The following is a 21800-nucleotide window of genomic DNA, read 5'->3' on the forward strand; positions in this document are numbered from 1 at the left end:
CCCTAATAAACCTCTCTAATAACTTTCTCCTAATAAACCTCCCTGTCTAATGCGTCTCTCTGTCTCATGCTTCTGTGGTTTCGGCATTTTTCTAGTGCCCTTGTTTTTTTTCTCTCTCGCATTTTACGAAGATCTCAAGAAGCATCAACTAGTCGATCGGGAAGTAGAGTAAACTGCAAAGGCTCAAACTGGTCATCAAGCTAGGACTGCGGCCTCTGTCCAGTTGACCCGCCTTCTACGGCGGAGCCTTAGTCCTGCATTGCACAAAATGCAATCAAGCTCAGCTGTGCCGATGTAGCCCGTATCGCTTTGCACATGACCTGGCTATTTTACTCTGTGTTTCACACCTTGCGCTATCAGAGTGCCTCGACATGGCCCTGTGGCCGTTCCTCCGTCGTACGCGGTTCGTTCGCCAGTGGAGGCAGCTGCGCCGTCGAATGCTCATCGTGTTCCTGGCCAGCTGTGCCACGCTGGTCGCGCTGAGAACACGAAGGAGCACGCTGCCGACACGGAGAATACTCTCAGCACTCGGCGACGAAGACCGCGTCGACCTTATGGACGCACGAACACATGGGCCGCACAGGAGCGTGGGAAAGCTAATATCCTGGTACGTTATACCCGCCGCGGTGGCTCAGTGGTTAGGGCGCTCGGCTGCTGATCCGGATTTCCCGGGTTCGGACCCGACCGCGGCGGCCGCGCTTCTATGGAGGCGAAACGCTAAGGCGCCCGTGATCTGTGCGATGTCAGTGCACGTTAAAGATCCCCAGGTGGTCGAAATTATTACACAGAAATCTCCACTACGGCACCTCTTTCTTGTTTCACTCCCTCCTTTATCCCTTCCCTTACGGCGCGGTTCAGGTGTCCGCCGATATATGAGACAGACACTGCGCCATTTCCTTTCCCTAAAAACCAGTTGTTGTTGTTGTTGTTGTTGTTGTTGTTGTTGTTGTTGTTGTTGTTGTTGTTGTTGTTGTTGTTGTTGTTGTTGTTGTTGTTGTTGTTGTTGTCGTCGTCGTCGTCGTCGTTGTTGTTGTTGTTGTTGTTGTTGTTGTTGTTAAGAGTGCAGAGTAACTGAAGTCAAGCGGACGTAGAAGCGCTGGCACGACCAATTTCTTTCAAAAGTAAAGCGATTCTGCACTGGCCTCAGCGATTTTGCATGTGGACGACCTAATACGTCTTGGAAAGATCGTTAGACTTACTTTACCTAAATAAGTATGTCTTTAACAATTGACTGTTTAAATTTGTGTGCGAACAATTGAGCCGGAAACGTCAAGCTGCCATAAATTGTGCGCTTACACGCCGGTAGATGAGGACTCAGACATCGGGCCTATGAGAATCGCTGTCATGGCGGGGCGTGGGTTTAATAACTCCGATATAACATAAGAGGAACGGCAGAAATTTTCGGGCGTTAAAAGTCCGCCTGCAAACGGGGGCACAGTTCATGTAAATGTAGTACGTATACTTCCCGGTAAAATTTTGCTCCCTGGCTATCCCAGTTCAAAGACATCCTACCCTCCTATTTCTTTTTTGATTGTTTGCTTTCAATTATGAGCCCTCACGAGAACCGAACATGTTGTACGTGAAAGAACGCATTATGAGTTCACAGGCAGAGCAGCCCACGTCACCATTTCTCATCTCAGAGGGGGCAAGGCGCCAGAAAATTGGTTGTGCCACCTTGGCCTCAGCCTCAGCGGTCCCGTTTTACTGCCTTTTGGAGCCACCACTCCTGGGCACAGCCACAGGAATGTTTTCTCCGCCGTACGAAATTGATATTAAATGCGCGTCAACTTCACTGCTAAATTGTTATTCTTCGCTTCTTTATTTATTTGTTTCAAGTAAGCCTTCCAATCCCATATTAATATACCCTCCTGACAATACTGAGATCCGTGTTTTGTTCATTTTGTCCCCTGTCCTTGACAAAAGCTTACCGCGGTAATTATCTGCAAGCCACCGTCGAATTCTTGGCCGATGCCTCAGTGCGGGTATGGGCTTTTTACAACTTCCAAGGCACACGACTTCAGGGCTGTGGCAACTGCGCCCGGGAAATCTCGTGCCTTAGAGGGACCCTGAAATGATTTAGATGGGCATATTCTAGTGCAACAGATCAGCAGAGGTGGTCTTTTTGGGTATTTGAGTGAAATTGAAAGCTCTACGTGGACGCTATAATTTAGAATAAATTTTTAAAAACCGCTTCTCTCAGTAGCTCGCAACCGATTAGGGCGACACATCTAACCGCGCCTACCCTACCCCTATGACGTCAGTGGGCAGAAGAGCCAGCTTTCAAGCTCGCCCAGTCTGCGCGATGACGTCATCGGGGAAGGGGATGCGGGGTGAGGTGTGTCGCCTTAATCGGTTGCGAGCTACTGAGAGAAGCGGTTTTTAAAAATTTATTCTAAATTATAGGGTCCGCGTAGAGCTTTCAATTTGACGCGAATACCCAAAAAGACCACCTCTGCTGATCTGTGGCACTAGAATATGCCCATCGAAATCCTTTCAGGGTCCCTTTAACTCTCCTCAGTTATTCGAGCACGTGCCTGCCGTAGACCTTGGAGTTCTGTGCAAAAAGATCCTTTGACGTATCGACGACAGAAAAAAAAAGAACCACGTTAGGGGCCAGCAGAAAGTGCGCACTACACAAAGCAGTCGTGCGCTTTCTTGCGTTCCGCGCAGTGGCAGTGAAGTGGCTGACCACCGGTTGCCGTGGTTCTTCAAAAACGGCACCGAGTGGCCGCGGCCGTCGAGCAAGCTGACGCGGGTGGCCAACGTGTGGCCCGAACCGGAGGCGCCGCACGACGACCGCATCGTCGCGCAGCTCATGTACCTGCCGCCTGGATACGGAGGACGTCGTCACGAGGCCAGTGAGCCCTGGCGCAGTGCCGCTTCTTTATTCTACTGTTACAGCGTTAGCTGTTAAAGCCTACTGAAAGATGTCTATACGTTTCAATGGGTACACAAATAGGATTATGACACATTTTGTTTGGCTTTATAGGATTAACGTCCCAACGCGACTCAGGCTATGAGGGGCGCCGTAGTGAAAAACTCCGGATAGTTAGGCCACCTGGGTTCTTAACGTGCTCCGACATCGAACAGTACATGAGCATATAGCATTTTGAGATGTGAGTGCTCGTTAAAGAACACCAGGTGGTCGAACGTACCCGGAGCTCTCCACTACGGCATCTCTCATAGCCTGAGTCGTTTTGAAACATTGACTCTCTACAGCCAAACCAAACGTGTTATAATCTTATTTGCTGACCCATTCAAGCCTGTATAAATTTTTCAACAGGGTATGGCTCCCCTCTCCGCGTAGTCTTCGTGAAAATCCACTGTCGGCCGGAGAGTCAAGAAGACGATGACTGTTATGTCGTAGCCACGTGGTCACGTGGTCATTCGGTGCACATGACTTGATCGCGCGAAGGGGCCGAAGGAGCGCAGGGCGCTTAAATCGCTCCCGCCGAAGCGTTCGAGACGGGCCCCAACGACGCGCCCAAGTCGCCCGTCTGATACGCCAGGGTTCCGATGTGCAGGCTTGCCCGGCCGAAGCCTCCTGTGAAAGACGCCAGGAGGCTAAAGTTCGCTTTACTCCAGCTAGCGCTGGTCATCCACATTGGCACGAATCGGTGATCGTGGTATGTTTTTAGAGAGTTGCTGTTAAGCGCCCGTTCCTTGCTTGAACGACGTCCGATAGTGGTGAAACAGAATTGACATCTGAGCTCGTTGGTTTTTCATTTTCAAAAATTATATAAAGCGCACATAGGACAACAGACAAGGGAGACCAAACAACACAAGCGCTTGTGTTGTTTGGTCTTCCTTGTCTGTTGTCCTAAGTGCGCTTTATATAATTTTTGAAAGTGGTGAAACACATGGCGATACCATCTCGCGGTCACGTGACTTGCCCGTGACGTCGGTGGTCACGTGTCACCGCGTGACCGAGACGTCAGAGGAAAGGAGGAGCCGTCTGGGAGCGCTCCGCACAGGTATTGTGGTGTCTCGTCATAGGCGCTGTTGAAGCCTATCATGCGACCAACGCCGGCCAGGTGATCAGCACTGGTCATGCGACTGCGCCGTGACGTCACTGCGAGCATTGAGTCGTCCGAGTGTGACCAGCGGCGCCCACGTGAGCGCGATCCCCGTTCGCTGATCATGTGGGTACTCAAAGCTTCTGAATTGTTGAACACCGAGAGTGCCCCATTAGTTAGTTACGCTGGTGAAAGAACAAGGAGTCAGAACAAGCTAAGAAAAGGGCTGTGTGACGAACCGGACGCCACGATGAGATCACGCATTCCGCGCCGCAAGGCACAAATCGCAAAAAGCATGCAAGAATTGTTTGGTCAGACGCAATAATTAATGTTAACGCATAATCATACTCATTTTTGCGTATTCATTTAGGCCTTTATTCCGTCGTCCCCGCATAAGCTTGACAGCGATTTTGATCTCGAGCGGCAAAGGTTTGGTGTCTGAATAACCTGCGATCAAGAAGTCCAGCCAGATTTGTCGGTCTGTCTCCACCATGGTATTGTGATTTCCCTGGCGAGATACTTTCCGTTCTGTCTTTTCTGTCCTTTTCAAAAAAGCGTTCTTAGACGTTATTTTTCACACTTCAAGTCGTTGTTCCTTTGGTTTCCAAAAACAACAGTAATAAATGCGAGAGCAGTACGTTATTTAAATTAGAGGTTCTTGTCGTCACAACACGAAAAATTTTGGGGACAAGACTTAACAACAGCGGCTCGGCGGGTACACAGCAATGGGACACATGCAAGAAGCTCCAAATCTGTGCAGCGAATGAATAGGCTAACTAAATTATAAATAGAAATGAATGTTTCTGTTTCTTTATGCAAAGCTGGCTTTCAGGGGCAGACGCAGGCCGCACCATTGCAAGTTGCGTGATATTTCCAACGTGTACGCCGTCCTGCAAGCACGCAGCCACGCCCATATGTAGTACGCTCTTTGCTGTTTTCTTTGAGTCCATGGCGTACTTTATAACTTCTTAGACTAGAGGTGCCGCTAACGAAAAACGATACTATTTAACGTAATATATTTCTACTAGTGGTGTTTTGGCCCTTTTGCCCCCACCAATACAGCGCGAAACCCTTACTGTTTTATTTTTCCTAATTTTTTTCTAATCGAATTGGCTTTGGACTCTAATGCACGTATCATAAACCCTGCAAGTGAGCATTCAAATTTCAGCAACTAACATGTGCAATTTAAGAGAGTTGAAGTACGAATTGTAACTGAGAAAGCCAGTAAAAGTCCATGTGATTGCGTGTACAGAGGCCAGTGAATTAATGTTGCCAGTTTATAAATGCGCACGCTTGACACGCGCTCATTTATATAGTGTAAGTGCACGGCAACGTGCTTCATACATACAGCTTTAGCCTAGCCAGTTTAAGACCAGCACAACGTTTTTGTTTTTTTTTACTTTAGAGCGTTCGCTTTTGTTATAACTGGTTGCGGTTCCGCGCCGTCTTCGGCGAGCGCAGCGCCACCTGCTACCTGCATCCTTGGCAGGTGGCAAAGCGGAGAGAGGGAAGTCTCCCCGTCAACTTTTAAGGAATATGAAGGAGAGAAAAGGTGAGAGAGGGAGGCGGGCGGGAGGACACGGGTAGTCTAGCCTAGTGGCTTCGGCGTCTGCCTCACCTGCTAGAGCTGGTTAATTCGAAACCCATCGGAACTAACTTCAGAGTATCATTGCAGTCCTGGGCAATTCCGGATTCATATCCGTCTGCCTGACTTTGCGAGGAAAAAAAAACAGAGAACAATTCTTTCCTGTCCCGCCACAGCATCATCATCATCATCATCATCAGCCAGATTACGCCCACTGCAGGGCAAAGGCCTCTCCCATAATTATCCAATCAACCCTGTCCTTTGCCAGCTGTGGCCACCAGCTGCTCAAACTTCTTAACCTCATCCGCCCGCCTAACTCCTGCTACGCTTGTCCTCTCTTTAAATCCAGTCCGTTACCCTTAACGACCATCCGTTATCTCGCCTTCGCATTACATGCCCTGCCCAAGCCAATTTCTTCCTCTTGATTTCGACTAGGACGTCATTAACCAGCGTTTGTTCCCTCACCCACTCTGCCCTCTTCCTGTCTCTTAACGTTGCACCTATTATTTTCCTTTCCATGGCTCGCTGCGTGGTCCACAATTTAAATTGAACACTTTTCGTTGGCCTCCACGTTTCTGCCCCGTAGGTGAGTACCGGTAAGATACAGCTGTTGTATACTTTTCTCTTGAGGGATACTGGTAAACTGCCATTCATGATCTGAGCATACTTGCCAAATGCGCTCCACCCCATTTATATTCTTCTAGTTATTTCTTCCTCATGATCCGGATCCGCAGGTACGGCCTGCCCTAAGTAGGCGTATTCCCTTATCACTTCCAGCAGCTGGCTACTGATTTTGAATTGTCATTCCCTTCTGCCACTGTGTAACATTACTTAGGTTTTGTGGATATTAAGTTTTAGACCTGCCGTTCTGCTCTGCCTGTCTAAGTCATCAATCATGCTTTGCAATTCATTTATTCCTAGAGCCCATTCCATAGTTGCCCACGGCGTGGCCATCAGCCTTCTTCTTGCTACACCACAACTAACACTAAATATTCGCGTTTCGCATTTATAACCGTGCTGTGATTTTTCTCTCCCTTTGTTAGAGGTACTGCGGGTTGTCAACATAAACCCCAGGCCAGTGCGCATTGGCTGTTAGTTCCTTTTATCGATTGTGAGTTAACTAATTGAAAAGCAAATCACAGAGACGTCCAGCTTTCATGTTTTGCGCAATTTAAGTGCAATTATGCCTCGGCTCTTTTTTGGATTCAAAATGGATTATTTCTGTTGATTCAGCTTCCAGTGTGGTGTGACCGTCAAACGGGCAGGAGTGAACTGTCCTCCTTTTCTAGTCGCATGCTTTCTTCAAGCTTTTTTCTTTTTTTGCTAATCTTTTTGATTTTATTGTGAAACTACCTTCCCGAGACTGGTTTGTATTGGTGCCCTTCGCGTACGGTGTAGTGTTGTCACTTTTGGTAGCTTCACATGTGCCATAAGTTCCTCAGTACATGACTTGGAAGCAGGGCCTGCGGCCCGAGAACTTTTGACCGAGGCTTTACATTTGCCATGTTCTCTTGCAGAGTCAGCACTGAAGACGATACTGCTGGAAGGAAGCTGGGGCGGCGTTCCTGATGGCCAGTCGCAGTTCCTCCGCGACAGGTGCCCCGTAGACAGGTGCCGCGTGTACAGGAGCTACAGGGACGTCAACGAAGACGCAGTCGCAGTGGACGCCGTCGTCTTCGGAGAGGGCTACAGCGGCCCTTCCCTGGACCTCAAGGGGAAACAGGTGTGGATCCTGCATCTGCTCGAGAACCCGCACCACACCGGCTTCATCGTGGACGAGGGGAGGGGCATCGATTGGACGGCCAGCTACCGGTGCGGGCACAAGTAGCATGCACGTGCAGTGAGCCCATTAATTACAAGTGAGATGTAATCCACCCCCCCCCCCCCCCTGCACTCGCGGCCGGGAGGAGGGACAAGTTCGCGCATCTTTTCCACGAAGGTAGCTGCACGGTCAAGCATGTTGTCGCCCATCTCAGCTCAGCTCGACATGCCTGTCAATAAGCAGTCATGGAGTGCCTTACAAAACAGAGGTCGCATCCGGATATTGTATTTCCCTACTCCTCACACGTTCTGCGCACTGTCCATTTTTTTTTCGTGCGGGTCCCACTTCCCATTTTCCTTGGATTTGGGGCTTATCCCTTTATAACGGGCGGACCTTACACCAAAGTCCTAGCCAACTCTGAGACGCTACGGCGGAGCCTGACCCACCGTGTCGTCACCACCACCTATCACTTGAGCCTATTCCAATTTTCAAGGCCTCGTTTCGTTGTTTCGACCGTCTTGGCCTTGGAAATGGCTTCTTGCTCGTTCACTTCGCTGTCGGTCGCACTGCCCTCTGTCGGCTGACCTGAGTCGAAACCGAGCGCTTGCGGAAGGGTACACCCACTCGGTTGGCAGGGGTGGAGTGATCGACATGTCAGAACAACATGTTCGATCATATCCTCTTCCTGCCCACACATTGTGCACATGATGTCCGCATTGTCCTGGCCGGAAATCCGGGCTTGTCATTTCTTCGGGCGCAGCACCCCCGCCGGAGCCTCGAAGAGTAGGGCACTGCCAAAGGAGTTGTCGTAGAAGCGTTCTCGCACAATCTCGCTTGAGCGCGGTGTACAGTCCGAGAGCTGGCTTGGCCTTCGCGCTGGTCTTCCACAGCTCTGTCTCCCTCGGTGTCCGTGATCGTATATAGGCAGTGGCACACCGTATTTGCTCCCCAACGCTCGTACTCTCCTCTTCCAGCACGTACATGTATATACCAGAGTATAGCAGACAACGCTGTACTTTATGAGCCCAGCGTTCCTCCCCAATAATCCACGAGCGCATCTCGAAATCCAGCTTCGCCGTTGCCTCCCGTGAATCGGATGACCACCCCAGGTCTCTTTGCACAGTCTCGTTCGGGGACGTACGGTGGGCACCCAGATACCGCCGCCCCACCTCTCTCTGTCGCCGCTCCAGAAATTCACGGGTCCCCGACGAGACACATAGCCCAGCGTTCGCATATGTCAATCCCGGCACCATCACCGCCTTCCATATGGTGCGCAGTAGTTCCAACCTGTTGAGCGACCATAGCGCCTAGGCTCTCAGGACACATTGGTTTCGTAGCGCCTTCGCACGGAGGCCACTCTCATGAACTTCTAGGTATGTCCGCTGTGTCGTGAGCTCTATTCCGAGGCACCTGCAGCTATGCGCCCACGGTAGTTCACGTCCCTGTAGCAGCAGTTTCGGCTCCACATCCGTCGGGGCACGGGACCAGCACAACACTGCGCTCTTCCGCGCGCTGAATCGCAGACCCAACTGCTCTGCATGCGCGGTGCAAACATCCAGCAGCTTTGGAGGCCTGGCTCTGAGCCCGCCACAAGCACGATGTCGTCAGCGTACAACAGGCCTGGGAGGACCTGTCGCACCACTCACCCACCGTCCATGTATGTTGGGCCGAACCCTGCGCCGCACCGCTCCAGTTCGGCTTCCAGGTCGCTCAGCAGCAGCATGAACAGCAGTGGGGAGAGTGGGCATTCTTGACGAAGAGCCCGCTGCACCTCGATCGGACGAGACTTGAGGCCCTGCCACTCGACAACTACTTTCGTGTCCGTGTAGAGCACGCGAAGCCGGGCGACTACCTCTTCGGGCAGTCCCTTGAGGCGTAGCCGATTCCACAGGACTCCATTGTCTACGCAGTCATAGGCCTTCTCCACAACCAGTAAGGCCCCCCACGACTCTATGCCCTGACCTGTCGCGAGGTCTATGCACTGGGTCAGGATGAGTAGGTTGTCCTGCAACCGCCGTCCCTGACGAAAGCCCTGCTGCAACTCGCCCAGCACCTCTTCCTGCTCCGCCCATGACTGTATCCGTCTGCGCAGGACTTGAGCGAACAGCCTGTGTGGAACCGGATTCACCGTGATTTGTCTATAGGCCACATAGCTGCTGCGGTCGCCGGAGCCCTTGGACAATAACAACATTCTTCCAAGTTTCCAGCCAACAGGTATTTCCCCTGACTCTAAATAGGTACTGAGGGTCGTCTTTCAATGCCTGTCGCTGTACCGGGCCTAAATTCTTGAGGAGTGATGCTGGGACGCCATCCGTGCCGGCTGCGGAATCGGTCGAAAGTCGCCCGATAACCTTCTTCAGCTCCTGATCCCCGACTTGTCCCAACCATTCTCGAACATCTGGCCTCGGTCCAATTTGCGAATCCGGCCCCTCTTCGGTATTCCACTGCTGCTGCTGAACTTCGCTCTGACTTGCGCTGCCACCAGCTCCACGCTGTCCTCTGGCGAGAGCAGTTGAAGTGATAGGGGATCACGCAATTGCTGTTTTGGTGTTGTGCGGCCGTACAACTTTCTCACATGCCATCAGAACGTACGAGGCGTGTTCCGCCCGCTTTTCCTTAGCTCCTCCAAAAACTTCCTGTCTGATGTGCGGATCTTCTGCTGTATTAGACTAGCCGCTATCCCCTTCTCTTTATAATCCTCCCATAGGCGTAGGATTGCTTGCTCGGGCTGGTTTGTTCTCAGTGCCAGTCGATGTCTCCGGCACGCCTCCGTCCTTTCTTTGATTGCCCTCTGAGCTTCACCGTCCCACCAACGCTTGGGAGTGTGCCTGCCACGTTTGTTACCCCTACGCCGCTTGTTGCGAAGCATCGTCTGCACCCGTTCTACCAAACCTCCGTAGTCTTCTGCTGGTGCAGCTTCCAAGACCTCTGCTAGCTGCTCGACGTCTCGGTCAGACAGGAAAAGCCGTCTCTCCTTAACAGACCATAGTGTCCGGGCGTTTCCACCAAATTCCAGCTGGATTCTGTTGTGGTCACTTCCACAGCTAAACGTCCCATCTTCGTCGATGGCCATTCTCGTCGGGAATCCGTATAACCCAGGCGACATCAGTGTGTAGTCTATCGAGGACCTCCGGTTCCTTGACACCCATGTGGTCTGGCCCTCACATTTTGACTGCAGGTTGCCTATAACCAAGTCAAATACTTACTTCTTTATTTTTACTCGTATATTTTCTTAATTCTATCTACTTATTTCTGTACTCTCTATCCGTTTCTCGCTACGTACCTACTTCTGTGTCCGACCCTTTAAAGGGGCAAATATCAGCGAAGACAAATCACTCTTGCGAAAGATCGACCCTCCGACCGAAACGCCGAGTCAAATAAAAATGTTTCCTTTAACGAAGCGTATATTTCGCTATATACTCTTTTAAGCGGATTTTTTTAAGCGATGCGGTCGAAACATCGACAATAAATGTGTCTCTGTAGAAGTGCCTACTTCACTTAACCTATATTATACCGGGTGTTTCAGTGAACTTTTTCAAAAATTCCTGAAGATATTCTTGAAATTATTGAAAAAATATATAAAAAATAGGTGTAGGATCACAATCTACCCGGGCGGATACAATATGCTGCAAAGCCCCTCTAATTATCTAGGAAATTAACAAACCCCACTGATTAACTTTTTAAATTATCGTAGCTCGGTGGTTTGTCCCGATCGGGAGTTTGATGCCGTGAACAAGACGATGTCAGCAGTTTTTTAAACGAAGAAAAGCCCAATTTCTAGAGCCCCGCAGCGCGAAGAAATCCGACGCTCTTTCCCGCACGCGACCGAAGCTGAGCGCCGCAAGTATGGCGAAAGCGAAGCGTCCGCTGGTGACGTGTCGTAATGAATGCAGCGCCCGACTCGAAACGCGTGTGCTAACTTTCCTCGCTAGAGAATCTCGGCGCTCAGCTTATACCACGGCCGGCGTTATCGACTGCTTCGTCGCTCGGAGTAAGGATGATTAGTCATCGGCTGCTACGCGGCCTTCGCTTTTGGGAACACTGATAAGCGCACCCAGCGCTCTGCCTATCTGGTTAACTGCTCTGTGGTAAGAATTTTTTTATCTTCTTTATTTCCGTCACTAGCTTCGAAAGGTATTCTTCACTGACAGTGTGCAGATCACTGTTTAACTTTAAATAGTGCTGGCATATCCACATACATTGCATTATTTCTGTCAAGCGTCTATTTCTTTTCTGCGATATCGGCTCGACTGCTACAATAAATGAGAATGATTTCGTACATGAGAATGACTTAGCACTCAGATGCTCCGTACCGGCTGGCTCAACACGGTTGCTGTGTGCTGAACCAGACACGTCCCGTGCTGTAAGAAATGCTAGCACTTAATTAGGAAGCCTTGTCCGCAGATGATTAGCACTTTCGAGTTGTATAACAAACAGGAATGACAGAATTTTGTACCTTTGATGGATTTAGTTGCTTGCAGCCCCACTTGGACAATCCAGGAAAGAACTAGTATATGGGATGAAAAGAAGCCGTTTTCACATCACATGTTCAAAATGCTTGCTGTCCATTGCGATGCGCAGTAGAATGCAGTCTTTGATGGAATAAATAGCAGATATGAGCATCTCTCGGGGAATCTTTTCAGTTGATATCTTGATGCGCTCCTTCAGGCCTTCGAGGTTTGCTGGCTCCGTATTGAAAACTTCGTTCTTAACGTATCCCCAGAGGAAGGTATCCAGTGGTGACAAATCGGGCAATCTTGTAGACCACGCTGTTGTCCACCCCCCCCCCCCCTTTCCCGGCCTATCCATTGGTTGGGAAAGGTGCTCTCCAGGAATTGCACCACGGAACGAAAAAAAATTGGCAGTGGCTTAGCTCCGCTATGCCAGGATATACGTAGCGGGAGGTACGTTTCCCTGGCTGAGCTTGTTGTTCTGCTAATGACAAACGCAAAGTGTCATACATTGGATTACCCACTGGTTTCAAGTCCTTTTGGTGTCACAGTCTGTCGCACACACTACAAATGTGTCCAGACGGATTGTTCACAAACTCTGCTTCAAATGCCCGGGTCGGAGATGCACTTTCGGAAACTCGAATGGGGTGATCAGTCACACGACGGGCCTTCACATCTTCTTCGGTTGGTTCCCGTTGACTTACGCCTTCCATAGTCTCCATCTCGGCGGCTATGCGGCGTCTATTACGCTCGGCAGTCTGGCGTCTCCGTTTGGCAAGGCGTTCCTCTCTCTGTTCGGGCGTCTCCGCTGCTCTCTTCGCCTTCGGACGCTCATTCACTCTTTGTTGAGTAGCCAAGTGGCAGGCGACAACCTCAGGATCGGAAGTCTTGTCTATACCACCGTTTATCAGCGGCTGGACTCCTTTTCTGCATGCATGTCAAACGTGATACAGCCGCCCATTACATCTCCGCCTTTTATACGCAATGCTGCACATGCGACGACGCGCGGTTCGGGTGATAGAGCGGCGTGCGGCGAGGCGGTGGTGACGAACGCGGCGCAGGTGTGGGGTCTGTCTGGTTACGATAGTATCGGCGCATGCGCACAACTGCTCATCCGCGTGACATCACATTCACCTTCGACGGTGGAGCAGGCGCGCGGCGACGGCGGTGACGAAGCGCGCGGCGCACCCACTGCTCCTCCCCGGTTGCCATGGTAACGGCGCATGCGCACAATTGGCCTCTCACGGCCACCGCGAAATGCTCGACTGGTAGGCTAGTGTAGCCGCTAAAAGAATGTGGCGGGGCTCCGTCATGCTGAAACAACATTTTTTTTTTTTTTCAACCTGGCCAGTGGTAGCTCTGAGACAAATTCAGAGACGGCCCTTTTAGGACGCAGTCTGTGTACTTTTTCCCGGTGAGGTTTCCGTCGATGAAGTAATAAGGACCGACAATACGGCCGTCATAAATGACACCAAACATTTGCTGACTATCCTACTTGGTGCTTGTGCTGGCGAAGCCAATGTGGGTTCTTGTCGCATCCATAATGCGCACTGTGCGAGTTGACATTGGAGTCCCTGCGAAATTGAGCCTCGTCTGTCCAAAGCACTTTGTGCAGGAATTCCGGGTCTTCATCACATTTAATTAGGCACCAGTTGCGAGAATCGAACCGTTTCTGAAAGTCATTCGGTGTCAGTTGTTGGTGAAGACACACATGATAGGGGTGGTAGCTGCGTCTTGATAGTGACCTCCAAACTGATGCCGGGCTGGCTCCGTACGCGTTTGCGATTTCTCTGACACTTGCTTCTGGCCTGATAGAAACGTACGCGAGGACATCTATGTCAAAATCGTCGTTCGCGCTCCCTGGTCTCTTAATAATAATAATTGGTTTTTGGGGAAAGGAAATGGCGCAGTATCTGTCTCATATATCGTTGGACACCTGAACCGCGCCGTAAAATGTATCATTATAAACTCCTACGCGAATATAAACTCAGCATCAAGGAAAATCAAAGGCTGTTTTTGGACATATCGAACTTAGAATTAATAGGCAACGCGGCCTACAATACGAGGACAACAGACCGTTGGAAAGTGCCAAACTGCCGTACGAACTATGGGTTTCAGAGTCTTAGGAATAACCTGCCTCGATTACTAAATGAACATATTAAAGCGGGAACAGATATTTTAGGACTAAATTTCCGGAACCTGAAGGCGTTGTTTTATTAATTTGCATGTCCCTAATAAACACCACACATTTCATAAACAAAACACCTTGTACAGATATTTAGCCACTGTTTCATTATGACTGCATGTCTTTATTTCCCGACCGTTCCATGAGCTTGTCGCCATACCTTTCATAAAAATGCCAAGTTATAATTTTGTTTGTCTCTGTATATTTCTGTATATTTTTTTCTGTACATTTGTTTCTGGATTGTGTTGCTTCGTTGCCGTCAATGCCAGGGGGGACCAAGATTTTTTTTTCAAGCCGTAAAGGAACGGCTTTTCTTCTTGGCCCCTTTCACAATGTGTACGTCATGTTGTGAAGAACAAATAAAAACGAAAAAATGAATGAATGAGTGAGAGAAGAAAGGAAGAAGAGGTGCCGTAGTGGAGGGCTCCGGAATAATTTGGACCACCTGGGGATCTTTAACGTGCACTGACATCGCACAGCACACGGGCGCCTTAGCGTTTTTCCTCCATAAAAACGCAGCCGCCGCGGTCGGGTTCGAACCCGGGAACTCCGGATCAGTAGTCCAGCGCCCTAACCACTGAGCCACCGCGGCGGGTCCCTGGTCTCTTCCTTTTCTGAACGTTAACTGATCCAGTAGACTTAAATCGAATTAAATATCTATCCGAACGTGGGACGAGTCGGCACACGACGAGCAGGATGTTGGGCAGCATATAGAGTCTGGATGTCAGCTCCGCGTCCGTTTGCCCGCTCACACAAACGATCACAACGTCCACCCACTCGGCAGTGGAGTATTGGAGTTGCGCTAGCGCGGCCATTCCCACAATTCACACAATGCGACGTGACGTTTTAATTCTAGGCGGCACTTCCACACATTCAAGTGATTTGAAACACTGGAACTGCAATAGCCTTGTCACACGCGCACCTCCAAGACAAGCACCCGAAATGCAAACGACTGCGCTCTGTTGGAAAACTGAAGCTAACACAACCGCAAGAGCAACTGCCCCATAGCACACAGCCACTGCCGCGCAAGCTTTCCTTGCCACGCTGACAAAGCTTTTCTTTTTCGGAAGTGGTTCCTGATGCGAAGCGATTATAAGAAAACAGAAGATAAACCTAGTGAGTAAATGAATTCATGATGACGCACAAAAACGAGCCCGTCGGGCAGCCACATAAGAAGTGGCACGCGCGCACACACAACGCCTGCAGATGCGCCCATCAGGGCTCTCAAAATCGACTTTCCAGTAACTGACCATGACTATAATTTTCCTTACATCGAGCCACGAAGCAGTCGATAACGCCGGCCGCCGTATAAGCTGAGCGCCGAGGTTCTCTAGCGAGGAAACTTAGCACACCCGTTTCCAACTGGGCGCTGCATTCATTACGACAGGTCACCAGCGGACGCGTCGCTTCCTGCTGTCCTCGTGCGCTCAGTTCCGGTCGGGTGTGGGAAAAAGCGTCAGATTTCTTCGCGCTGCAAGGCTCTAGAAATTGATTTTTTCTTCGTTTCAAAAACTGATATGACATCGTCCTGTTCACGGCAACAAACTCCCAAACGGGACTAACTACCCAGATACGATACATTTAAAGATAATTAGTGGGGTTTGTTAATTATCTGGATAATTAGAGGGGTATTGCAGCATGTTGTGTTAGCCGGGGCAGAGAGAGTGATCATATATACGCCTATCTTCTTGCTATACTGAACCCAATATTTCAGGAATCTTTGAAAGTGTTCGCTGGAACACTCGGTGTATATATATATATATATATATATATATATATATATATATATATATATATATATATATATATATATATATATATATATATATATATATAAGAGCACCGGCGGACGCGATATTCGGAGGTCGTGGGTTCGGATTCCATCGGCGGCATGTTTGTTTTTTCTGCTGCTTTATAAGTAATTTTCTTTAAGCGATTTATTAATCTAAGTAATATTATCCCACTGATAAGCACTACACATTAAAAAGATAACATTCCCCTATGCACCTTGGTTTCGGTGACTGTTGGCTCCCTTCATAAGTTTGTCAAACGGGGCCCTCATTTACTTTACCTTGTCTATATATATATATATATATATATATATATATATATATATATATATATATATATATATATATATATATATATATATATATATATATATATATATATATATATATATATATATATATATATATATATATATATATATATATACATTCCGGTTTTGTTGGTTGCATATTAAAGGATTCATTAACGTGCAGTGTCCGCCAGCAGTAATAGGCCATTTTGTTCAGGCTATCTATGGAAATTTAATGTCAGCGAATAATTTCAGTTTCGGCGTGAAACAAACTCACGAGAAAGAAGCCGCGTACAATGGGTTACTTCTGATAACTTTCCAACGCTATATTACTTTCATGACCAACCAAACTTGCTGTGGGTTAGTATAATGAATATTGTGTCATTGACCAACTCAAAAACGTCCGTTGACGTTTCGGAACCCCTAAGGGTTCCTTGATAATCCTTGATATTTCCACATTATAACTCAGCATAACCACCAATCACCACTTGCTGGCACCCATACAATCGTCAAGCGCCAACTTACTATCGGAAAAGCCGGAAATGCATCAGGCGGCCCAGACTCTGGAATTTCGTTCATCGTTTTCCGGCAATAACTGTGTTTACTTCTAGTTTATTTTCAATCTTCCGATTTCTTACAGAGTCAACACATGTGGACCTACTATCTATTTTCAGAGCGCGGTAGAAATTTGCGATCCTGTTCTTAGAGCATTTATTTTATTTCATTTTTTTTTTTGCGTACGTGTTCGTGTCCCGGCATACTGACAGCTTTGATTGCCATTACATTCATTTCAAAGGCGCTGCACCATCGGAACATTTGGGCAGTCGTAAGATTCATATTTAGGCTTCATTTATTAGCTGTCGTCTTCTTCAGCCTAACTGCACCTTGATTAAAACCCATTCTAAAGCGAGTCACGAGCAAGCCTCAACTCTCTCTATCTCAAGCGCAGCATGGACTCGGACATTGTTACACCGTACGCAAAGTTTGTTCTCTACGACCCCCTGGTGAAGACCACCAGGCGCCACCACGACTACGCTCAGAACAAGAGCAAGCTGGTGGCCTGGTTCGTCTCCAACTGTGTCACTTCCAATAAGCGCCTCGAGTACGCGTACAGGCTGCAGGAGCATGTGCAGGTACGTGGTAACTTCGACACATTTTCTACCTTCCTTCCCTCGTAGCGCCTGTAGGAACCGACGTCCCAAATAGAATTTGCGCGACGTTGCCATGAGCGCGATCACGATGCTTACTTTGTTTTAAAAAGTGCACCTGTTTATCGCCTCCGGCATACGTCTTTTGTGGTAAAACTATGTTCTGAAAGAAGTTCATAGAGTTGGCGCCTTTCTCGTCTTGTGTCTTCAGTCTTGAGGGTTTGCGCGGGTTTTGCGGTTACAGGTGCTGGAACACTACTGCTCGGGCATTAGTAGCAGCTTGCCGGAGGAGTTCTTTTCATACCCAGCGCCACTCCAGCAGATGGCTCGTATAGGAGACAACGTCCTTGCAAGCAAGCACACAGATGCACTGAAAAACAACTGTCCGTTGAGTGAACTTGTGTCTTTTAGATTGACCTGACAGGTGGCGATATTGACGCGTACTTCGCAGTCGTCAGGACTGGAATAGAGAAGTCTGCCGACCGTGCTCTTTTTAAACGCGATTCTGAGCGTGCTACGTCTTCGATCAGAAAACCAAAGTGATGTTCAACAATCTCGAAAGGGAACAGCAGTTTATGATTGGTAGCGATGCGCTGAAAATGGTAAGGGAATACGTCTCTTTCGGGCAGGTAGTGACCGCTGATCCGGGTCAGGAGAGTGAAATAACTAGGAGAATAAGAATGGGGTGGAGCACATTTGGCAGGTTCTCTCAGATCATGAATGATAGTTTACCAATATTCCTCAAGAGGAAAGTATACTACAGCTGTATCTTACCTGTACTCACCTATGGGGCAGAATCGTGGAGGTTAAAACGAAAGGGGTTAAACTTAAGTTAAGAACAGCGCAGTGAGCTATAGAAAGGAAAATGATCGGTGTAATGTTAAGAGACTGGAAGTGGGCAGAGTGAATGAGGGAACAAACGCGGGTTAATGACATCCTATAGTCGAACTCAAGAGTAAGCAATGGGCTTGGGTAGGGCATGTACTGCGAAGGCAAGATAACCGCTGGTCCTTAAGGGTAACGGAGTGGATTCCAAGAGAAAGTAAGCGTAGCAGGGGGCGGCAGAAAGTTAGTTCGGCGGATGAGATTAACTCGCCGCGGTGGCTCAGCGGTTAGGGCGCTCGACTACTGATCCGGAGTTCCCGACCGCGGCGGCTGCGTTTTTATGGAGGAAAAACGCTATGGCGCCCGTGTGCTGTGCGGTGTCAGTGCACGCTAAAGATCCAAAGGTGGCCGAAATTATTCCGGAGCCCTCCACTACGGCACCTCTTTCTTCCTTTCTTCTTTCACTCCCTCCTTTATCCCTTCCCTTACGGCGCGGTTCAGGTGTACAACGATATATGAGACAGATACTGCGCCATTTTCTTTCCCCAAAACACGAATTATTATTATTATTATTATTATTATTATTATTATTATTATTATTATTATTATTATTATTATTATTATTATTATGAGATTAAGAAGTTTGCGAGGATGGGGCAGCCGCAACTAGCACAGCACAGGGTTAATTGGAGAGATATGTCCTGCGGTGGGCGTAGTGAGGATGATGATGATGACACCTTCGCGAACTGTCCAGAACATCACATAATCGCCCACGCATGATCCTGATGCGCCGCGAACAAGCCTGCTGCGTCTACCGTCTGTACGCCAAATAACTCCCTTCACGATGCAGACAGAAAACCATGTGTCGGCAGCAGTGAACAAAGGATAGTGCTAAAAAAGATGGCTGGGGTTCAAAGTGGCTTGAAGCTAGTTATACGAGAGAAAGCTCTGTTAAGCATGGTCTCCCCTGTCTCAAATCAAATGTCAAGGTCACGGTCAAAATCAAGGGTAAAGGTCAAAGGTCAGGTACCCAATGGTGATAGTCGTATGATCACGTGGTCATACTAGCATAGCTTGGGCCATAAAACCACGCATTTAAGTTCGATCTGACCTTGTGAGGCACTGAAGGTCATTGTGTCATTAAGATCGAAATAAACACCGTGGCATTATGAGAAGTCGAGGTATGACGGAATCCTGTCTGGCCAAGAAGAAACATTAGAAACATTGACACCTAAGAACGGAGTTTAAACAAATTACGGGACAATCAGGCAACTGGTACGACAATTCTGCGAAAGCAGTTGGATTCACCCTCGATGATTACTTTGATGCTCTTTACACTAATGAATGCTTTTACTTTTATACTTTTAGCCGAGACTTTTAACACTTTTCTGAAGGGTGAAGATGAAGGAACGCGTGCTGGGGAGGTGGGTCGAGAGTGGTGGTGGGTGGGCGATCACCAAGCACGCGCGCGCGCGCACACACACACGCACACACGCGCGCACACACACACACACACACACACACACACACACACACACACACACACACACACACACACACACACACACACACACACACACACACACACACACACACACACACACACACACACACGCACGCACGCACGCACGCACGCACGCACGCACGCACGCACGCACGCACGCACACACACACACACACACACACACACACACACACACACACACACACACACACACACACACACACACACACACACACACACACACACACACACACACACACACACACACACACACACACACACACACACACACACACACACACACACACACACACACACACACACACACACACACACACACATTTTACTATGAAGAAAAGTTAGATGTCATCAGTGTCCCTTTACAGCAGCTGATGACTTCAGTTACAATTAATATTTGTATGCAAGTAAGCGCTTGTTTTTGTCTTTCTGCGTCGTCGTTTTTTTTGCCCTGCTTTAGTTTTCCATGATGAACCAACTAGCCTAAATTGCCACTCGAGATCTCCATCAATCCACTGTATGTTTTCTGCAGGTTGATATATACGGTGCGTGCGGGCCGCTGAGTTGTCCACGATCGCTCAACCAGGAGTGCAACCGAATGTTGGAAAGGGACTACTTATTCTACCTTGCCTTCGAGAATGCAAACTGCAAAGACTACATCACCGAGAAATTCTTCAACGCCCTGCGGTAGGTCGAGCGCTTTGTCTTCTGGCAGATAAGGAGTTTTCTCTGTAAATCGACGGCCACGTTAATATACCAGGCGTTTCAGGAAAACCCGCCAAAAATTTTAAAAATAGGCTTTTTGAGGTGAAAAAAAATTGACATACGATTACGATAGTCACGTGATACGTAATTTGAGCGCATCCCTTCTGCCTACGGGACCTTCCAGAGGCAGGTATACCGTCTGGTTGTCCATCTCGGCGTCCATAAAATGGCGTCACTCCGAGGTGCATGTATACCACGTGACTGCCCCGGCTGAGGCGGGGACGAAAAGGTCACATGGCACTTGCGCCGGGTAGTGACGCGATTAGATGGACGCCGCTGTGCGCACAAAGCCCGCGTGCGATTTTATAATTTTTCCAGAAATGCCCAAAATTTGTTAAGACACAGAGACAAGGATAATCACATTTTTGAAACTTAAAAAACAGGTATCGCACATAAATATCCTATGGCCGGCTATAAATATTTGGCCCAAATAGCTATAAACTTTTCCTATACGGCCATCTACAGCCGTAGTTTCAGCCGGATATATTTTTCTATATACAGCTAAAAAGATTTATGGTTCCTGAGCTATAGACTGAGTTGAATAGCTGGCAGTAAGCACCGGTCTTAGTGTGTACATTATAGACGCTCATAAAAGGCCATAGACGGGCATAGCTTTTCCACCGGCGCCCATAGGACGTTCTTGTAACTAATGGTCAGCTACAAATTTCTATTTGCAGCCAGGTGCCTATCTGTAATAGTTCAAAAGTTAAAAATTCGAATTTAGTTACTGGTATTACTTTACCGTAGTAGGCAGTTGTTTTTTTTTTTTATCTCAGAAAGCCTATATTTAAAGATTAGGCTTCCGTGAACCACCCGGTGTAGCGCAAGAATGCTCAGCACCGCATTCAGGACCAAATGATGCCATATAACTGAGCGGCTGCTTACTGCACAGAGCATGCACGAAAGATTGTAAATGAAGCAGGATTGAGGTCAACATTACTACACAAAACAGCTGAAAAGCACGCATCGTATGCAGTGCGGTATGCCCACCCGGGCCACCATTGCTCGCAGGCACAACGTGGTCCCGGTGGTGATGGGCGCCTCCCGCGAGGAGTACCGCGCCGCGGCCCCGCACCACTCGTACATCCACGTGGAGAACTTCCGGTCGCCCAAGGAGCTGGCCGAGTACCTGCTGGTGCTCAGCCGGAACCGGACGCTGTACAACGAGTACTTCCGGTGGAAGGGCACCGGAGAGTTCGTCAACACCTACTTCTGGTGCCGCCTGTGCGCCCTGCTGCACGCGCCGCCGCGTCCGCACAAGCGCCGCTCCGAGAACGTGTACCGGTGGTGGCACACCGGCGCATGCAGGGCTGAGGATAGATAACGCTTTGTGAGTGCCGTGAAAATGTCAGTGATACCGGCACTAGTTCCACCGCAGCGAACTTCCCGATTGCCACGCACCTCACTAGTCGCTTGCCCCCATCTTCCCTCTCCTTTGGCCTCCTTCACTATTCCATCAAG

The 21800-nt window shown here is 48.8% G+C and overlaps 1 protein-coding gene and 1 non-coding gene across 2 annotated transcripts; one reads left to right on the forward strand and one right to left on the reverse strand.

The window, feature by feature from the left end:
- The first annotated feature begins 371 nt into the window (after window positions 1-371).
- On the forward strand, window positions 372-21663 carry LOC144129831 (glycoprotein 3-alpha-L-fucosyltransferase A-like). The gene is made up of 6 exons (XM_077663898.1): window positions 372-607; window positions 2671-2858; window positions 7119-7413; window positions 17029-17212; window positions 20107-20261; window positions 21351-21663. The coding sequence occupies exons 1-6, from the start codon at window positions 372-374 to the stop codon at window positions 21661-21663; spliced, it is 1371 nt and encodes a 456-aa protein (XP_077520024.1).
- On the reverse strand, window positions 14520-14591 carry TRNAS-ACU (transfer RNA serine (anticodon ACU)). Its single transcript has one exon. It is a non-coding gene; the product is annotated as a tRNA-Ser (tRNA).
- Window positions 21664-21800: the final 137 nt, after the last annotated feature.

The sequence above is a fragment of the Amblyomma americanum genome, chromosome 4 (assembly GCF_052857255.1).
Source record: "Amblyomma americanum isolate KBUSLIRL-KWMA chromosome 4, ASM5285725v1, whole genome shotgun sequence".
Taxonomy (NCBI): Eukaryota; Metazoa; Arthropoda; class Arachnida; order Ixodida; family Ixodidae; genus Amblyomma; species Amblyomma americanum.

Excerpts from the sequence above, each read along its gene's own strand:
- LOC144129831 (XM_077663898.1), top strand. The coding sequence starts at position 372 with ATGGCCCTGTGGCCGTTCCTCCGTCGTACGCGGTTCGTTCGCCAGTGG. Across the intron at positions 2,859-7,118 it reads AGGACGTCGTCACGAGGCCA|AGTCAGCACTGAAGACGATA; the intron begins GTGAGCCCTGGC and ends GTTCTCTTGCAG. Across the intron at positions 20,262-21,350 it reads AAATTCTTCAACGCCCTGCG|GCACAACGTGGTCCCGGTGG; the intron begins GTAGGTCGAGCG and ends CATTGCTCGCAG.